This window comes from Bombina bombina, chromosome 1 (assembly GCF_027579735.1).
Source record: "Bombina bombina isolate aBomBom1 chromosome 1, aBomBom1.pri, whole genome shotgun sequence".
Taxonomy (NCBI): Eukaryota; Metazoa; Chordata; class Amphibia; order Anura; family Bombinatoridae; genus Bombina; species Bombina bombina.
In genome coordinates, this window is record NC_069499.1 from 1,044,236,399 (window position 1) to 1,044,252,021 (window position 15,623).

General features: G+C 38.8%; 1 protein-coding gene across 3 annotated transcripts in view; it reads right to left on the reverse strand.

Annotated features, from left to right (window-relative positions):
• Positions 1-787: 787 nt before the first annotated feature.
• Positions 788-15,623, reverse strand: part of NDRG3 (NDRG family member 3) — a 398,435-nt gene continuing 383,599 nt past the window's right edge. For all 3 annotated transcript variants that reach the window (XM_053721374.1, XM_053721302.1, XM_053721225.1), the window contains one exon: positions 788-4,270. In XM_053721374.1, coding sequence (XP_053577349.1) covers positions 4,089-4,270 — 182 coding nt within the window. In that variant the 3' untranslated portion in view covers positions 788-4,088. The remainder of the gene's footprint in view (positions 4,271-15,623) is intronic.

Consider the following 15,623-nt stretch of genomic DNA (forward strand, 5'->3'; position numbering starts at 1 on the left):
GTTAAACTGAATTGTGGGTGTGGTGGGGGGTGTATTTATAGGCATTTTGAGGTTTGGGAAACTTTGCCCCTCCTGGTAGGAATGTATATCCCATACGTCACTAGCTCATGGACTCTTGCCAATATGAAATAAATGAATCAGGTAAGTTCTTACATAAATTATGTTTTTGCGACCTCGTGAGCCTAATTTTGCCCGCAAAATTTAAAGAAAAACAAGTCAAATTTGAAAAGAAGACTATACTGCAGGTAAGAAAATAACTTGCTAAAACATGATTCCCATACTTAAACTGTTAGACTGCAAAGGGAAATATACATACACCCGACTCATGGCAAATAAGTAAATACATATATTTAAAACTTTATATGAATTCATAAAGCAACAAACATAGCTAAGAGTGTCTTAACAGTGATACATACTTACCGAAAGTCCACGAGCCATCACATGTGGGATTAAACTCCAGTGCACTAGGAGGCAGGCAAAAAATACCCAACATAGTAAGAGCTTTTAGTCCCTCCCACTTCACTGCATAGCTCAGTTTTATTTTTTGCATCCACAGAAGTTGAAAATCTGAGGTGCTTATAATTCATCTGGTACCAATAAACCTAACAAGCTTTAGCATTTACTACTGTTTAATTACCATATACCTATAATGCTATTCCTTCCCATGCTACATTATTTCCACAGCATGTTCATTATATAGCCAACAAACAGGAGTATATACAGAATACAGGGAATGATAAACTTCAGTATAACGCAAAAACAAAGAGAAAAAAAAAAAGAGGATATGTGAAAATGAACTTCACAACTTTATTCAGAAGTAGAAAGTCAATAAGACTGACAGTGCAATCCCTTTAACAAACAATTGCTATTTATAAGCAGAAAATAGTTTGTATAAACAGTTCGGTTTTCAGAAAACGCTTAACTACAAGAAACAAGCTCTATACTATAAACAGTTTCCTTGTTTATTTATGGAAAGGTGGAAGTAAAGAATACATTCCCTTTAGGTGGTTAATTGGACATTATTAAGGAACGAAAACACCAAATGAACATCAATCACCCATTTTAAAAAGGATTGCATATAGTAGATGTAAACAACTATGACAACCATTGTTTTGCGTAAGAAAAGAAAAAAGTACAGTACGAACAGCATTTCAGCATAGGTTAATTTTTTTTTTTGGTTTAATAAGCATGAGTTGCATTCATGTATACATGCAAATGTCCCTTACATTTGTAACAATATAGCAGATATCATGAATCAACCATGTAGTTTTGGGTCCTTGTAGCAGTAAACTATATTCATGAGAAATTAGAAATTTCGACAATATTGTGCCACTTTCTAGTAAGGTAGACAATACTGTAAAAGAAAACATTCAATATTTCAATTTATAGATCTGCTAAGAGTCCCATAAAACATTCATGTTTGGACAACATCTCTTCCATTTTATCATATGTATGTGATCTTAAAGGGACACTGTACAGAATACTTCTGTCATTCATGTGAAGTAGCAGCACCTGAACATGTTGAATTTTCTTTTTTTAGTTGCCTGAAACAATTGTAAGGTCATTTAAATTTAAACTAATACTGCAGTATCAGTTACACACTTCCCACTAATGTTCATTGGCTGATAGATACTACTGCTAATGTTCATTGGCTGATAGATACTACTGCTAATGTTCATTGGCTGTTACTACTGCTGATGTTCATTGGATGATAGATACTACTGCTAATGATCACTGGCTGTTACTACTGCTAATGTTCATTGGCTGTTACTACTGCTGATGTTCATTGGATGATAGATACTACTGCTAATGTTCATTGGCTGTTACTACTGCTGATGTTCATTGGATGATAGATACTACTGCTAATGTTCATTGGCTGTTACTACTGCTAATGTTCATTGGATGATAGATACTACTGCTAATGTTCATTGGCTGTTACTACTGCTGATGTTCATTTGCTGATAGATACTACTGCTAATGTTCATTGGCTGATAGATACTGCTAATGTTCATTGGCTGTTACTACTGCTAATGTTCATTTGCTGATAGATACTACTGCTAATGTTCATTGGCTGATAGATACTACTGCTAATGATAACTGGATGATAGATATTACTGCTAATGTTCATTGTCTGCTACTACACCTAATGTTTATTGGCTGATAGATATTACTGCTAATGTTCATTGGCTGATAGTTACTACTGCTAATGTTCATTGGCTAATAGATACTACTGCTAATGTTCATTGGCTGATAGATACTACTGCTAATGTTCATTGGCTGATAGATACTACTGCTAATGATCACTGGGTGATATATATTACTGCTAATGTTCATTGGCTGATAGTTACTACTGCTAATGATCACTGACTGATAGATACTTACTGCTAATAATCATTGAGCATTCACAGAAAGTATCTATAAGGCAATCAACATTATAAGGGGGTGCACAACTGATACAGGTATATAAATTCACATTTAAATAGGTTTTACATAATTTTTTTAAGCAACTTTAAATGTTTGAGTATAGCATTTCTTTAAATTAATACTACATTTTACAGTTATAAATATGTTTTTTTATAGTTTTACAAATACTGCAATTAGAGGAGTAGCTCAGATAATATATGCATTTTTTTTTATTTGATTAAACATATGCTTGACTGGAAAAAAAAAATCTTGGAAACCTAATTTTTTTCTTCCATGATTTAGATAGAGCATGGAATTTTAAGGAACTTTCTATTTTACTCCTATTATCAATTTTTCTTTGTTGTTTTGGTATCTTTATTTGAAAAGCAGGATTGTAAGCTTAGGCTGGCCCATTTTTGGTTCAGCACCCTTGGTAGCGCTTGCTGGGCACATTTAGCCACTAATCAGCAAGCGATACCCAGGTGCTTTACCAAAAACTGTCCGTCTCCTAAGCTTACAATCCTGCTTTTCAAATAAAGATACCAAAAGAACAAAGAAAAATTGATAATGAGTAATTTAGAATGTTCCTTAAAATTGCATGCTCTATCTGAATCAAGAAAAAAAAAATGGGTTTCATATCCCTTTAACCCTCACTTACATAAATTTAAGTACTTAAAAGGGACACTGAATCCACATTTTTCTTTTGTGATTCAGATAGAGCATGACATTTTAAGCAATTTTCTAATGTACTCCTATCATCATTTTTTCATTCTCTTGGTATCTTTATTTGAAATGCAAGAATGTAAGTTTAGCTGCCGGCCCATTTTTAGTGAACAACCTGGGTTGTTCTTGCTGATTGGTGGATAAATTCATCCACCAATAAAAAAAGTGCTGTCCAGAGTTTTGAACCAAAAAAAAAAAACTTAGATGCCTTTTTTTCAAATAAAGATACCAAGAGAACAAAGAAAAATTGATAATAGGAGTAAATTAGAAAGTTGCTTAAAATGCATGCTCTATCTGAATCACAAAAGAAAAAATTTGGGTTCAGTGTCCCTTTAATATGAATATAGTTTTGCACATAAAGTGGCAGATAACCTAAATTTAATCTAAAAATGTCTTAATGACATTGTAATGGCTCAGATATGCTTTTTTCTATTTAGCACTGGTAGTATAAATTCTAGTATGGATGTTATAGAAAACAGCAAATAGATTAAAGGGCCACTTTTTTTTTTTTTACAGAAATATGCTTGACTTCCAACTTATTGTCATCAGAATTGTAGTGCTTTAAAAGTATTTTTGCTTTTCAGAATGATTAAAACGTTAATTCATTTGAAATAAATCAAACCACTAAGTAACTAGTTGGTCATTAGCTATGAACATTAAAGTTGATTTTTGACAAAAATAAGTAAAGAATACAGAAAAAATGCTGTATAAATGCACATTAAAAAATTAAACTCCTACAGAAACTATTTAACTAGATAAACAAAAATCATATTATTGGAAGCAAGGAATGATATAAATTACTGCGGGAAAAAAACAACAACTGACTGACTGATAAATATACAACAAACATGCACAAAAGAACTATGGACCTATGTCACATAAAGGTATAATGTTATTTCCAAAGTGAGGTTTTGTTTAATGAAAGGATGGGTCCAATATATAATAAACAATCTGGAAACGGCTTAGCAAGATAATTCCAATGTCTGAGGGGCTTCCCGAGCCTCACATGTCATGGAGTTGCTAGATGCAGTTTCAAGCTGGGCATTGCTGGTATGAGAGCGGCTTCGAACTACCTCTGTTGAACCACTGCTTGAGGCGGAATGTGTGCGAGAGCGCATAAGTCTGGTCATACTGGCAGCTGGCACTATAAGAAGATACATAAAAAAGTGAATAGTGGTACAGCACAATACATAATATAAACCTTTAAGGAAATGTTTCAACATAAAAATAGAAAAATTCTTACACACACCATAACATTTCTTTGAATCTGTATAGCCTTCTTAGATTATGCACATTCAATCAAAACCATACCAAAGGGTATAAAATGACAAATTATAATGATGATTACTAGTGTATACTAGTATTTGTGTTTTAAATCCATATAGAATCAATACATTTATTCCTTTTTTAATATCTTAACAGTTTCATGCATGGATGCAAGAGGACTTTCCTACACATGACTCTTGGAAAACATGCAAGGCACAAAATACATAAAAAAGGATGGCTCTTCATACATTACCCGTACGAACATGAAGAAAATGATTTAATAATTTTTTTGCTCATATTCTAATGAACACAAACTATTTATGGGTGGTTTAGTACAAAAACATAAATTAAGGCACAGTTGTGGTGGAAGTGAAATAGGTGGTTTCTTTGTGCAACTGGTCCACTGAATCTTCATTATGATGAAATTATGATACATAGATATGTAGAAAAAGACCTCGCACTGACGATTATTTATTCCTCAAATTAAAAAAACAAAAGGATGGATAAATTAATCCACCTAAGGAAGCCTTGAAAGCCTTCTGTCCCTTCATGGAACTAGAGAGAAGCTCACAAACTATTCCAATATTAGCTATCTGATGACACAATGGCTATTACATCAAACTTATGCTGATGACTTTGTTATTTTTCAAATCGGGGCAATATGGCAATAACCTCAGAACTAAATGTTCCAAAACCTAACATTCAAAATAATTGAAACAGAGAAGTATAAATAAAAGTTATCTTAAAAGACAACGTGGATGCATTGGTTGAAACCGTTATGAAGAACTTGAAAGCTGTTGGAACTAACATTTTCATGTTTTTAGAAGACATTAACCTTGTGTAAAAAGGCTGATGAGCTGTGTAAGCAATTTATAATTCTGCCTGCCCTGCTAGAAGAAAAATATCAAAGAAAAAAACATAACAGATTTTCCTTGGTTGGATAGGATTAGAAAATAATAGTCTTGTTTTACTTCATCATTTGAATTAGCTAAATAAATAGTTTAGTTAAGGTTATGACCAATGATAGCTAAGAGGACTATTCTCCCGTACGAATAGTTTGGGAACTGATGATATATGCTTCTCATTTCGGACGACCTAGTCAATACTTGATATTACAGTGGTTGTATTCTACCTAACACTGGCTAAGGAACAGACCTGGATATCATTTGAAAGTATAGAGGGGTGCCTGGACCCTTGTAATAGCAAGAATGCAGTAGCAGGGGGAGGTGGTGGGTTACACATTCTTTCTTAACCTTTACAAAATAAAATCTTGAGGATGGAGCAAAGATTCAGGTGAACCTACCATGCTCACTGGAGAGAAATGGAAAGGGTGGGAGGAGGGTTTTTTCTGCTTAATATAATATTTAAAATAGCCACTTTTTTCAAAATGGTGGGTTTACATTAACCCAATGGTAAAACCCCCCCATCATGCTTCATGTACAGTCATGATGAAAGTGAGTTAAAATACAGTAACATTACTCAAAATATCAAAATTGTATATTGCTACTGATTTTACATTGATTCTGTCGTAAAGTATGTTGGATTATATATATATATATATATATATATATATATATAAAAGAAAAAAAAACAGTGAAGTCCCAGGCTTTTAACAAAGTGTGACAAACAATTGACGTTTCGGGGATGCTTCTCCCCTTCTTCAGAACCAACAAATGGTGTACACCACACTCTTAAATAGGGCAAACATTAACACTCATTACCTCAATCCCTGTGTAAAAGCGCCAAACAGTTCAAACACAAACTCAACCCAATCGTCAAATCAGAAGTAGTAAAACAGGCCACTTCCGGTCCGGCGTGATAAGCCTCAATGATAATCTGACATATAACAAAACATATACTGATCTTTAAATGTGTTAAACATATATAACAATACAAAAGATCTTAAACCAAAAATAGATGAACACAAGTGTAAGGAAAATCCGAACCGGGTACTGACCGCTAACCCGGAAGTGACATCATCTGTATATACCGGAAGTGGAGCATACAAAACAAATATATGTGTAACAAGATAACCGGTTCCCAACCGGAAGTGGTGCATAAGAACAAATGTGTCTTACAAAATAATCGAATATCAACCGGAGCTGGGGCATAATGTGAACACACACACACACACACTAAACCAATAATCACATTCAACACTATATTAGGTAAAAATACTAGTGGTATGTGTGTCTTAAAGGGACAGTCTACACCAGAATTTTTATGGTTTTAAAAGATAGATAATCCCTTTATTACCCATTCCCCAGTTTTGTATAACCAACACAGTTATATTAATATACTTTTAACTTCTGTGATTATCTTGTATCTAAGCCTCTGCAAACTGCCCCTTTATTTCAGTTCTTTTGACAGACTTGCAGTTTAGCCAATCAGTGCCTGCTCCCAGATAACTTAACGTGCATGAGCACAGTGTTATCTATATGAAATACATGAACTAACACCCTCTAGTGGTGAAAAACTGTTAAAATGCATTCTGAGGTGGCCTTCAAGGTCTAAGAAATTAGCATATGAACCTAGGTTAAGTTTTCAACTAAGAATACCAAGAGAACAAAGCAAAAAACATAATTTATGCTTACCTGATAAATTCCTTTCTCCTGTAGTGTAGTCAGTCCACGGGTCATCCATTACTTATGGGATATTAACTCCTCCCTAACAGGAAGTGCAAGAGGATCACCCAAGCAGAGCTGCTATATAGCTCCTCCCCTCTACGTCACACCCAGTCATTCGACCGAAAACCAAACGAGAAAGGAGAAACTATAGGGTGCAGTGGTGACTGGAATATAATTTAAAATTTAGACCTGCCATAAAAAACAGGGCGGGCCGTGGACTGACTACACTACAGGAGAAAGGAATTTATCAGGTAAGCATAAATTATGTTTTCTCCTGTTAAGTGTAGTCAGTCCACGGGTCATCCATTACTTATGGGATACCAATACCAAAGCTAAAGTACACGGATAACGGGAGGGACAGGGAGGATCTTTATACGGAAGGAACCACTGCCTGAAGAACCTTTCTCCCAAAAACAGCCTCAGAAGAAGCAAAAGTGTCAAATTTGTAAAATTTGGAAAAAGTATGAAGAGAAGACCAAGTTGCAGCCTTGCAAATCTGTTCAACAGAGGCCTCATTCTTAAAGGCCCACGTGGAAGCCACAGCTCTCGTAGAATGAGCTGTAATTCTTTCAGGAGGCTGCTGTCCAGCAGTCTCATAGGCTAAACGTATTATGCTACGAAGCCAAAAAGAGAGAGAGGTAGCAGATGCTTTTTGACCTCTCCTCTGTCCAGAATAAACGACAAACAGGGAAGAAGTTTGGCGAAAATCTTTAGTTGCCTGTAAATAAAATTTCAGGGCACGGACTACGTCTAGATTGTGCAGAAGTCGTTCCTTCTTTGAAGAAGGGTTAGGGGAAAATGATGGAACAACAATCTCTTGATTGATATTCTTGTTAGTGACTACCTTAGGTAAGAACCCAGGTTTAGTACGCAGAACTACCTTGTCTGAATGAAAAATCAGATAAGGAGAATCACAATGTAAGGCCGATAACTCAGACTCTACGAGCCGAGGAAATAGCCATTAAAAACAGAACTTTCCAAGATAACAGCTTGATATCAATGGAATGAAGGGGTTCAAACGGAACACCCTGTAAAACGTTATGAACTAAGTTTAAGCTCCACGGTGGAGCAACAGTCTTAAACACAGGCTTAATCCTGGCCAAAGCCTGACAAAAAGCCTGAACGTCTGGAACTTCTGACAGACGTTTGTGTAAAAGGATGGACAGAGCTGAGATCTGTCCCTTTAAAGAACTTGCAGATAAACCCTTTTCTAAACCTTCTTGTAGAAAAGACAATATCCTAGGAATCCTAACCTTACTCCATGAGTAACTCTTGGATTCGCACCAGTGTAAATATTTACGCCATATCTTATGGTAAATTTTCCTGGTAACAGGTTTCCTAGCCTGTATTAAGGTATCAATTACTGACTCCGAAAACCCACGCTTTGATAAAATCAAGCGTTCAATCTCCATGCAGTCAGCTTCAGAGAAATTAGATTTTGATGTTTGAAAGGACCCTGAATTAGAAGGTCCTGTCTCAGAGGCAGCGACCAAGGTGGACAGGATGACATGTCCACTAGATCTGCATACCAGGTCCTGCGTGGCCACGCAGGCGCTATTAGAATCACCAATGCTTTCTCCTGTTTGATCCTGGCAATCAATCGAGGAAGCATCGGGAAGGGTGGAAACACATAAGCCATCTTGAAGGTCCAGGGTGCTGTCAGAGCATCTATCAGGACCGCTCCCGGGTCCCTGGATCTGGACCCGTAACAATGAAGCTTGGCGTTCTGGCGAGACGCCATGAGATCCATATCTGGTTTGCCCCAACGTTGAAGTATTTGGGCAAAGACCTCCGGATGAAGTTCCCACTCCCCCGGATGAAAAGTCTGGCGACTTAGGAAATCCGCCTCCCAGTTCTCCACGCCTGGGATGTGGATCGCTGACAGGTGGCAAGAGTGAGACTCTGCCCAGCGAATTATCTTTGAAACTTCCATCATCGCTAGGGAACTCCTTGTCCCTCCCTGATGGTTGATGTAAGCCACAGTCGTGATGTTGTCCGACTGAAACCTGATGAACCTCAGAGTTGCTAACTGAGGCCAAGCCAGAAGGGCATTGAGAACTGCTCTCAATTCCAGAATGTTTATTGGAAGAAGACTCTCCTCCTGAGTCCATGATCCCTGAGCCTTCAGGGAATTCCAGACAGCGCCCCAACCTAGTAGGCTGGCGTCTGTTGTTACAATTGTCCAGTCTGGCCTGCTGAAGGGCATCCCTCTGGACAGATGTGACCGAGAAAGCCACCATAGAAGAGAATCTCTGGTCTCTTGATCCAGATTCAGCATAGGGGACAAATCTGAGTAATCCCCATTCCACTGACTTAGCATGCACAATTGCAGCGGTCTTAGATGTAGGCGTGCAAAAAGTACTATGTCCATTGCCGCTACCATTAAGCCGATTACCTCCATGCATTGAGCCACTGACGGGTGTGGAATGGAATGAAGGATCCGGCAAGCATTTAGAAGTTTTGTTAACTTGTCCTCTGTCAGGTAAATCTTCATTTCTACAGAATCTATGAGAGTCCCTAAGAAGGGAACTCTTGTGAGTGGCAATAGAGAACTCTTTTCTTCGTTCACTTTCCACCCATGTGACCTTAGAAATGCCAGTACTAACTCTGTATGAGACTTGGCAGTTTGGAAACTTGACGCTTGTATCAGAATGTCGTCTAGGTACGGAGCTACCGATATTCCTCGCGGTCTTAGTACCGCCAGAAGAGAACCCAGAACCTTTGTAAAGATTCTTGGAGCCGTAGCTAACCCGAAGGGAAGAGCTACAAACTGGTAATGCCTGTCTAGGAAGGCAAACCTTAGATACCGGTAATGATCCTTGTGAATCGGTATGTGAAGGTAGGCATCCTTTAAGTCCACTGTGGTCATGTACTGACCCCTTTGGATCATGGGTAAGATTGTCCGAATAGTTTCCATTTTGAACGATGGAACTCTTAGGAATTTGTTTAGGATCTTTAAATCCAATATTGGTCTGAAGGTTCCTTCTTTCTTGGGAACCACAAACAGATTTGAGTAAAACCGTTGTCCGTGTTCCGACCGCGGAACCGGATGGATCACTCCCATCAGTAAAAGATCTTGTACACAGCGTAGAAACGCCTCTTTCTTTATCTGGTTTGTTGACAACCTTGAAAGATGAAATCTCCCTTGTGGAGGAGAAGCTTTGAAGTCCAGAAGATATCCCTGAGATATGATCTCCAACGCCCAGGGATCCTGGACATCTCTTGCCCAAGCCTGGGCGAAGAGAGAAAGTCTGCCCCCCACTAGATCCGTTTCCGGATCGGGGGCCCTCACTTCATGCTGTCTTAGGGGCAGCAGCAGGTTTTCTGGCCTGCTTGCCCTTGTTCCAGGTCTGGTTAGGTTTCCAGCCTTGTCTGTAGCGAGCAACAGTTCCTTCTTGTTTTGGAGCCGAGGAAGTTGATGTTGCTCCTGCCTTGAAGTTACGAAAAGGCACGAAAATTAGACTGTCTAGCCCTTGGTTTGGCTCTGTCTTGAGGCAGGGCATGGCCCTTACCTCCCGTAATGTCAGCGATAATTTCTTTCAAACCGGGCCCAAATAATGACTGCCCCTTGAAAGGTATGTTAAGCAATTTAGATTTAGAAGTCACATCAGCTGACCAGGATTTTAGCCACAGCGCTCTGCGCGCCTGAATGGCGAATCCGGAATTCTTAGCCGTAAGTTTAGTTAAGTGTACTACGGCATCAGAAATAAATGAATTAGCTAGCTTAAGGGTTTTAAGCTTGTGTGTAATCTCATCCAATGGAGCTGTGTCAAGGGTCTCTTCCAGAGACTCAAACCAAAATGCCGCCGCAGCCGTGACAGGCGCAATGCATGCAAGGGGTTGCAATATAAAACCTTGTTGAACAAACATTTTCTTAAGGTAACCCTCTAACTTTTTATCCATTGGATCTGAAAAGGCACAGCTATCCTCCACCGGGATAGTGGTACGCTTAGCTAAAGTAGAAACTGCTCCCTCCACCTTAGGGACCGTTTGCCATAAGTCCCGTGTGGTGGCGTCTATTGGAAACATTTTTCTGAATATAGGAGGGGGTGAGAAAGGCACACCGGGTCTATCCCACTCCTTTTTAGTTATAGCAATAAATTTTCACATGAAATGCATTAATTTAGCAAAGGATAGCACCCATCAGCAAATGGATTAATAACCCCTTAATACTAAAAAACGATTGACAAATCAAATAAATACGTTTTTTATCACAGTCTCACAGGTCTGCTGTGAGTGATTACCTCCCTCAAACTAGTTTTGGAGACCCCTGAGCTCTGTAGAGACGTCCTGGATCATGCAGGGAGAATAAGGAAGACTGTGACTGAATTTTTAATGCGTAGTAAAAGCGCCAAAATAGGCCCCTCCCACTCATAATACAGCAGTGGGGAAGCTCAGTAAACTGATTTTATTCAAAATAACGACAGCCAAGTGGAAAATAATGCCCATAAATTTTCACCAAGTACCTCAGAGAGAAAAACGATTAACCTGCCAGTAAACTTTTTCAAAATATGAAATAATAATAAAAGCCTGTTGCTAGTCGCTATCACTGCAGAAAGGCTATAAGTTATATGTATATCGTATTTTCTTAGTGAAGTGCCATTCCCCAGAAATACTTTAGTGCCAACATACATACATAACAGCCTGATACCAGTTGCTACTACTGCATTTAAGGCTGTACTTACATTAAATTGGTATTAGCAGTGTTTTCTCAGTCAATTCCATTCCTTAGAAAATAATATACTGCAACATACCTCTTTGCAGGTGAACCCTGCCCGCTGTCCCCTGTTCTGAAGTTACCTCGCTCCTCAGAATGGCCGAGAACAGCAAATGGATCTTAGTTACGTCCGCTAAGATCATACACAAACTCAGGTAGATTCTTCTTCTAATACTGCCTGAGAAGAAACAGCACACTCCGGTGCTGTTTAAAACAACAAACTTTTGATTGAAGTAATAAAAAACTAAATTTAATAACCACACTCCTCTCACACATCCTATCTATTAGTTAGGTGCAAGAGAATGACTGGGTGTGACGTAGAGGGGAGGAGCTATATAGCAGCTCTGCTTGGGTGATCCTCTTGCACTTCCTGTTAGGGAGGAGTTAATATCCCATAAGTAATGGATGACCCGTGGACTGACTACACTTAACAGGAGAAAACATAATTTATGTAAGAACTTACCTGATAAATTCATTTCTTTCATATTAGCAAGAGTCCATGAGCTAGTGACGTGTGGGATATACATTCCTACCAGGAGGGGCAAAGTTTCCAAAACCTCAAAATGCCTATAAATACACCCCTCACCACACCCACAAATCAGTTTAACGAATAGCCAAGAAGTGGGGTGATAAAAAAAGTGCGAAAGCATATAAAATAAGGAATTGGAATAGTTGTGCTTTATACAAAAAAATCATAACCACCACAAAAAGGGTGGGCCTCATGGACTCTTGCTAATATGAAAGAAATGAATTTATCAGGTAAGTTCTTACATAAATTATGTTTTCTTTCATGTAATTAGCAAGAGTCCATGAGCTAGTGACGTATGGGATAATGACTACCCAAGATGTGGATCTTTCCACGCAAGAGTCACTAGAGAGGGAGGGATAAAATAAAGACAGCCAATTCCTGCTGAAAATAATCCACACCCAAAATAAAGTTTAATGAAAACATAAGCAGAAGATTCAAACTGAAACCGCTGCCTGAAGTACTTTTCTACCAAAAACTGCTTCAGAAGAAGAAAACACATCAAAATGGTAGAATTTAGTAAAAGTATGCAAAGAGGACCAAGTTGCTGCTTTGCAAATCTGATCAACCGAAGCCTCATTCCTAAACGCCCAGGAAGTTGAAACTGACCTAGTAAAATGAGCTGTAATCCTTTGAGGCGGAGTTTTACCCGACTCGACATAAGCATGGTGAATTAAGGATTTCAACCAAGATGCCAAAGAAATGGCAGAAGCTTTCTGACCTTTTCTAGAACCGGAAAAGATGACAAATAGACTAGAAGTCTTTCGGAAAGACTTAGCAGCTTCAACATAATATTTCAAAGCTCTAACAACATCCAAAGAATGCAACAATTTCTCCTTAGAATTCTTAGGATTAGGACATAATGAAGGAACCACAATTTATCTACTAATGTTGTTGGAATTCACAACCTTAGGTAAAAATTCAAAAGAAGTTCGCAACACCGCCTTATCCTGATGAAAAATCAGAAAAGGAGACTCACAAGAAAGAGCAGATAATTCAGAGACTCTTCTGGCAGAAGAGATGGCCAAAAGGAACAAAACTTTCCAAGAAAGTAATTTAATGTCCAATAAATGCATGGGTTCAAAAGGAGGAGCTTGAAGAGCCCCCAGAACCAAATTCAAACTCCAAGGAGGAGAAATAGACTTAATGACAGGTTTTATACGAACCAAAGCTTGTACAAAACAATGAATATCAGGAAGATTAGCAATCTTTCTGTGAAAAAGAACAGAAAGAGCAGAGATTTGTCCTTTCAAGGAACTTGCGGACAAACCTTTATCTAAACCATCCTGAAGAAACTGTAAAATTCTCGGAATTCTAAAAGAATGCCAGGAAAAATGATGAGAAAGACACCAAGAAATATAAGTCTTCCAGACTCTATAATATATCTCTCTAGATACAGATTTACGAGCCTGTAACATAGTATTAATCACAGAGTCAGAGAAACCTCTTTGACCAAGAATCAAGCGTTCAATCTCCATACCTTTAAATTTAAGGATTTGAGATCCTGATGGAAGAAGGACCTTGCGACAGAAGGTCTGGTCTTAACGGAAGAGTCCACGGCTGGCAAGAGGCCATCCGGACAAGATCTGCATACCAAAACCTGTGAGGCCATGCTGGAGCTACCAGCAGAACAAACGAGCATTCCTTCAGAATCTTGGAGATTACTCTTGGAAGAAGAACTAGAGGCGGAAAGATATAGGCAGGATGATACTTCCAAGGAAGTGATAATGCATCCACTGCCTCCGCCTGAGGATCCCGGGATCTGGACAGATACCTGGGAAGTTTCTTGTTTAGATGAGAAGCCATCAGATCTATTTCTGGGAGTTCCCACATTTGAATAATCTGAAGAAATACCTCTGGGTGAAGAGACCATTCGCCCGGATGCAACGTTTGGCGACTGAGATAATCCGCTTCCCAATTGTCTATACCTGGGATATGAACCGCAGAGATTAGACAGGAGCTGGATTCCGCCCAAACCAGAATTCGAGATACTTCTTTCATAGCCAGAGGACTGTGAGTCCCTCCTTGATGATTGATGTATGCCACAGTTGTGACATTGTCTGTCTGAAAACAAATGAACGACTCTCTCTTCAGAAGAGGCCAAGACTGAAGAGCTCTGAAAATTGCACGGAGTTCCAAAATATTGATCGGTAATCTCACCTCCTGAGATTCCCAAACCCCTTGTGCCGTCAGAGACCCCCACACAGCTCCCCAACCTGTAAGACTTGCATCTGTTGAGATTATAGTCCAGGTCGGAAGAACAAAAGAAGCCCCCTGAATTAAACGATGGTGATCTGTCCACCACGTCAGAGAATGTCGTACAATCGGTTTTAAAGATATTAATTGAGATATCTTTGTGTAATCCCTGCACCATTGGTTCAGCATACAGAGCTGAAGAGGTCGCATGTGAAAACGAGAAAAGGGGATCGCGTCCGATGCAGCAGTCATAAGACCTAGAATTTCCATGCATAAGGCTACCGAAGGGAATGATTGTGACTGAAGGTTTCGACAAGCTGAAATCAATTTTAGACGTCTCTTGTCTGTAAAAGACAGAGTCATGGACACTGAATCTATCTGGAAACCCAAAAAGGTTACCCTTGTCTGAGGAATCAATGAACTTTTTAGTGAATTGATCCTCCAACCATTATCTTGAAGAAACAACACAAGTCGATTCGTATGAGATTCTGCTAAATGTGAAGACTGAGCAAGTACCAAGATATCGTCCAAATAAGGAAATACCACAATACCCTGTTCTCTGATTACAGACAGAAGGGCACCGAGAACCTTTGTAAAAATTCTTGGAGCTGTAGCTAGGCCAAACGGCAGAGCCACAAACTGGTAATGCTTGTCCAGAAAAGAGAATCTCAGGAACTGATAGTGAGCTGGATGAATCGGAATATGCAGATATGCATCCTGTAAATCTATTGTAGACATATAATGCCCTTGCTGAACAAAAGGCAAGATAGTCCTTACAGTTACCATTTTGAATGTTGGTATCCTTACATAACGAGTCAATATTTTTAGATCCAGAACTGGTCTGAAGGAATTCTCCTTCTTTGGTACAATGAAGAGATTCGAATAAAACCCCAGCCCCTGTTCCAGAACTGGAACTGGCATAATTACTCCAGCCAACTCTAGATCTGAAACACATTTCAGAAATGCTTGAGCTTTCACTGGGTTTACTGGGACACGGGAAAGAAAAAATCTCTTTGCAGGAGGTCTTATCTTGAAACCAATTCTGTACCCTTCTGAAACAATGTTCTGAATCCAAAGATTGTGAACAGAATTGATCCAAATTTCTTTGAAAAAACGTAATCTGCCCCCTACCAGCTGAGCTGGAATGAGGGCCGCACCTTCATGT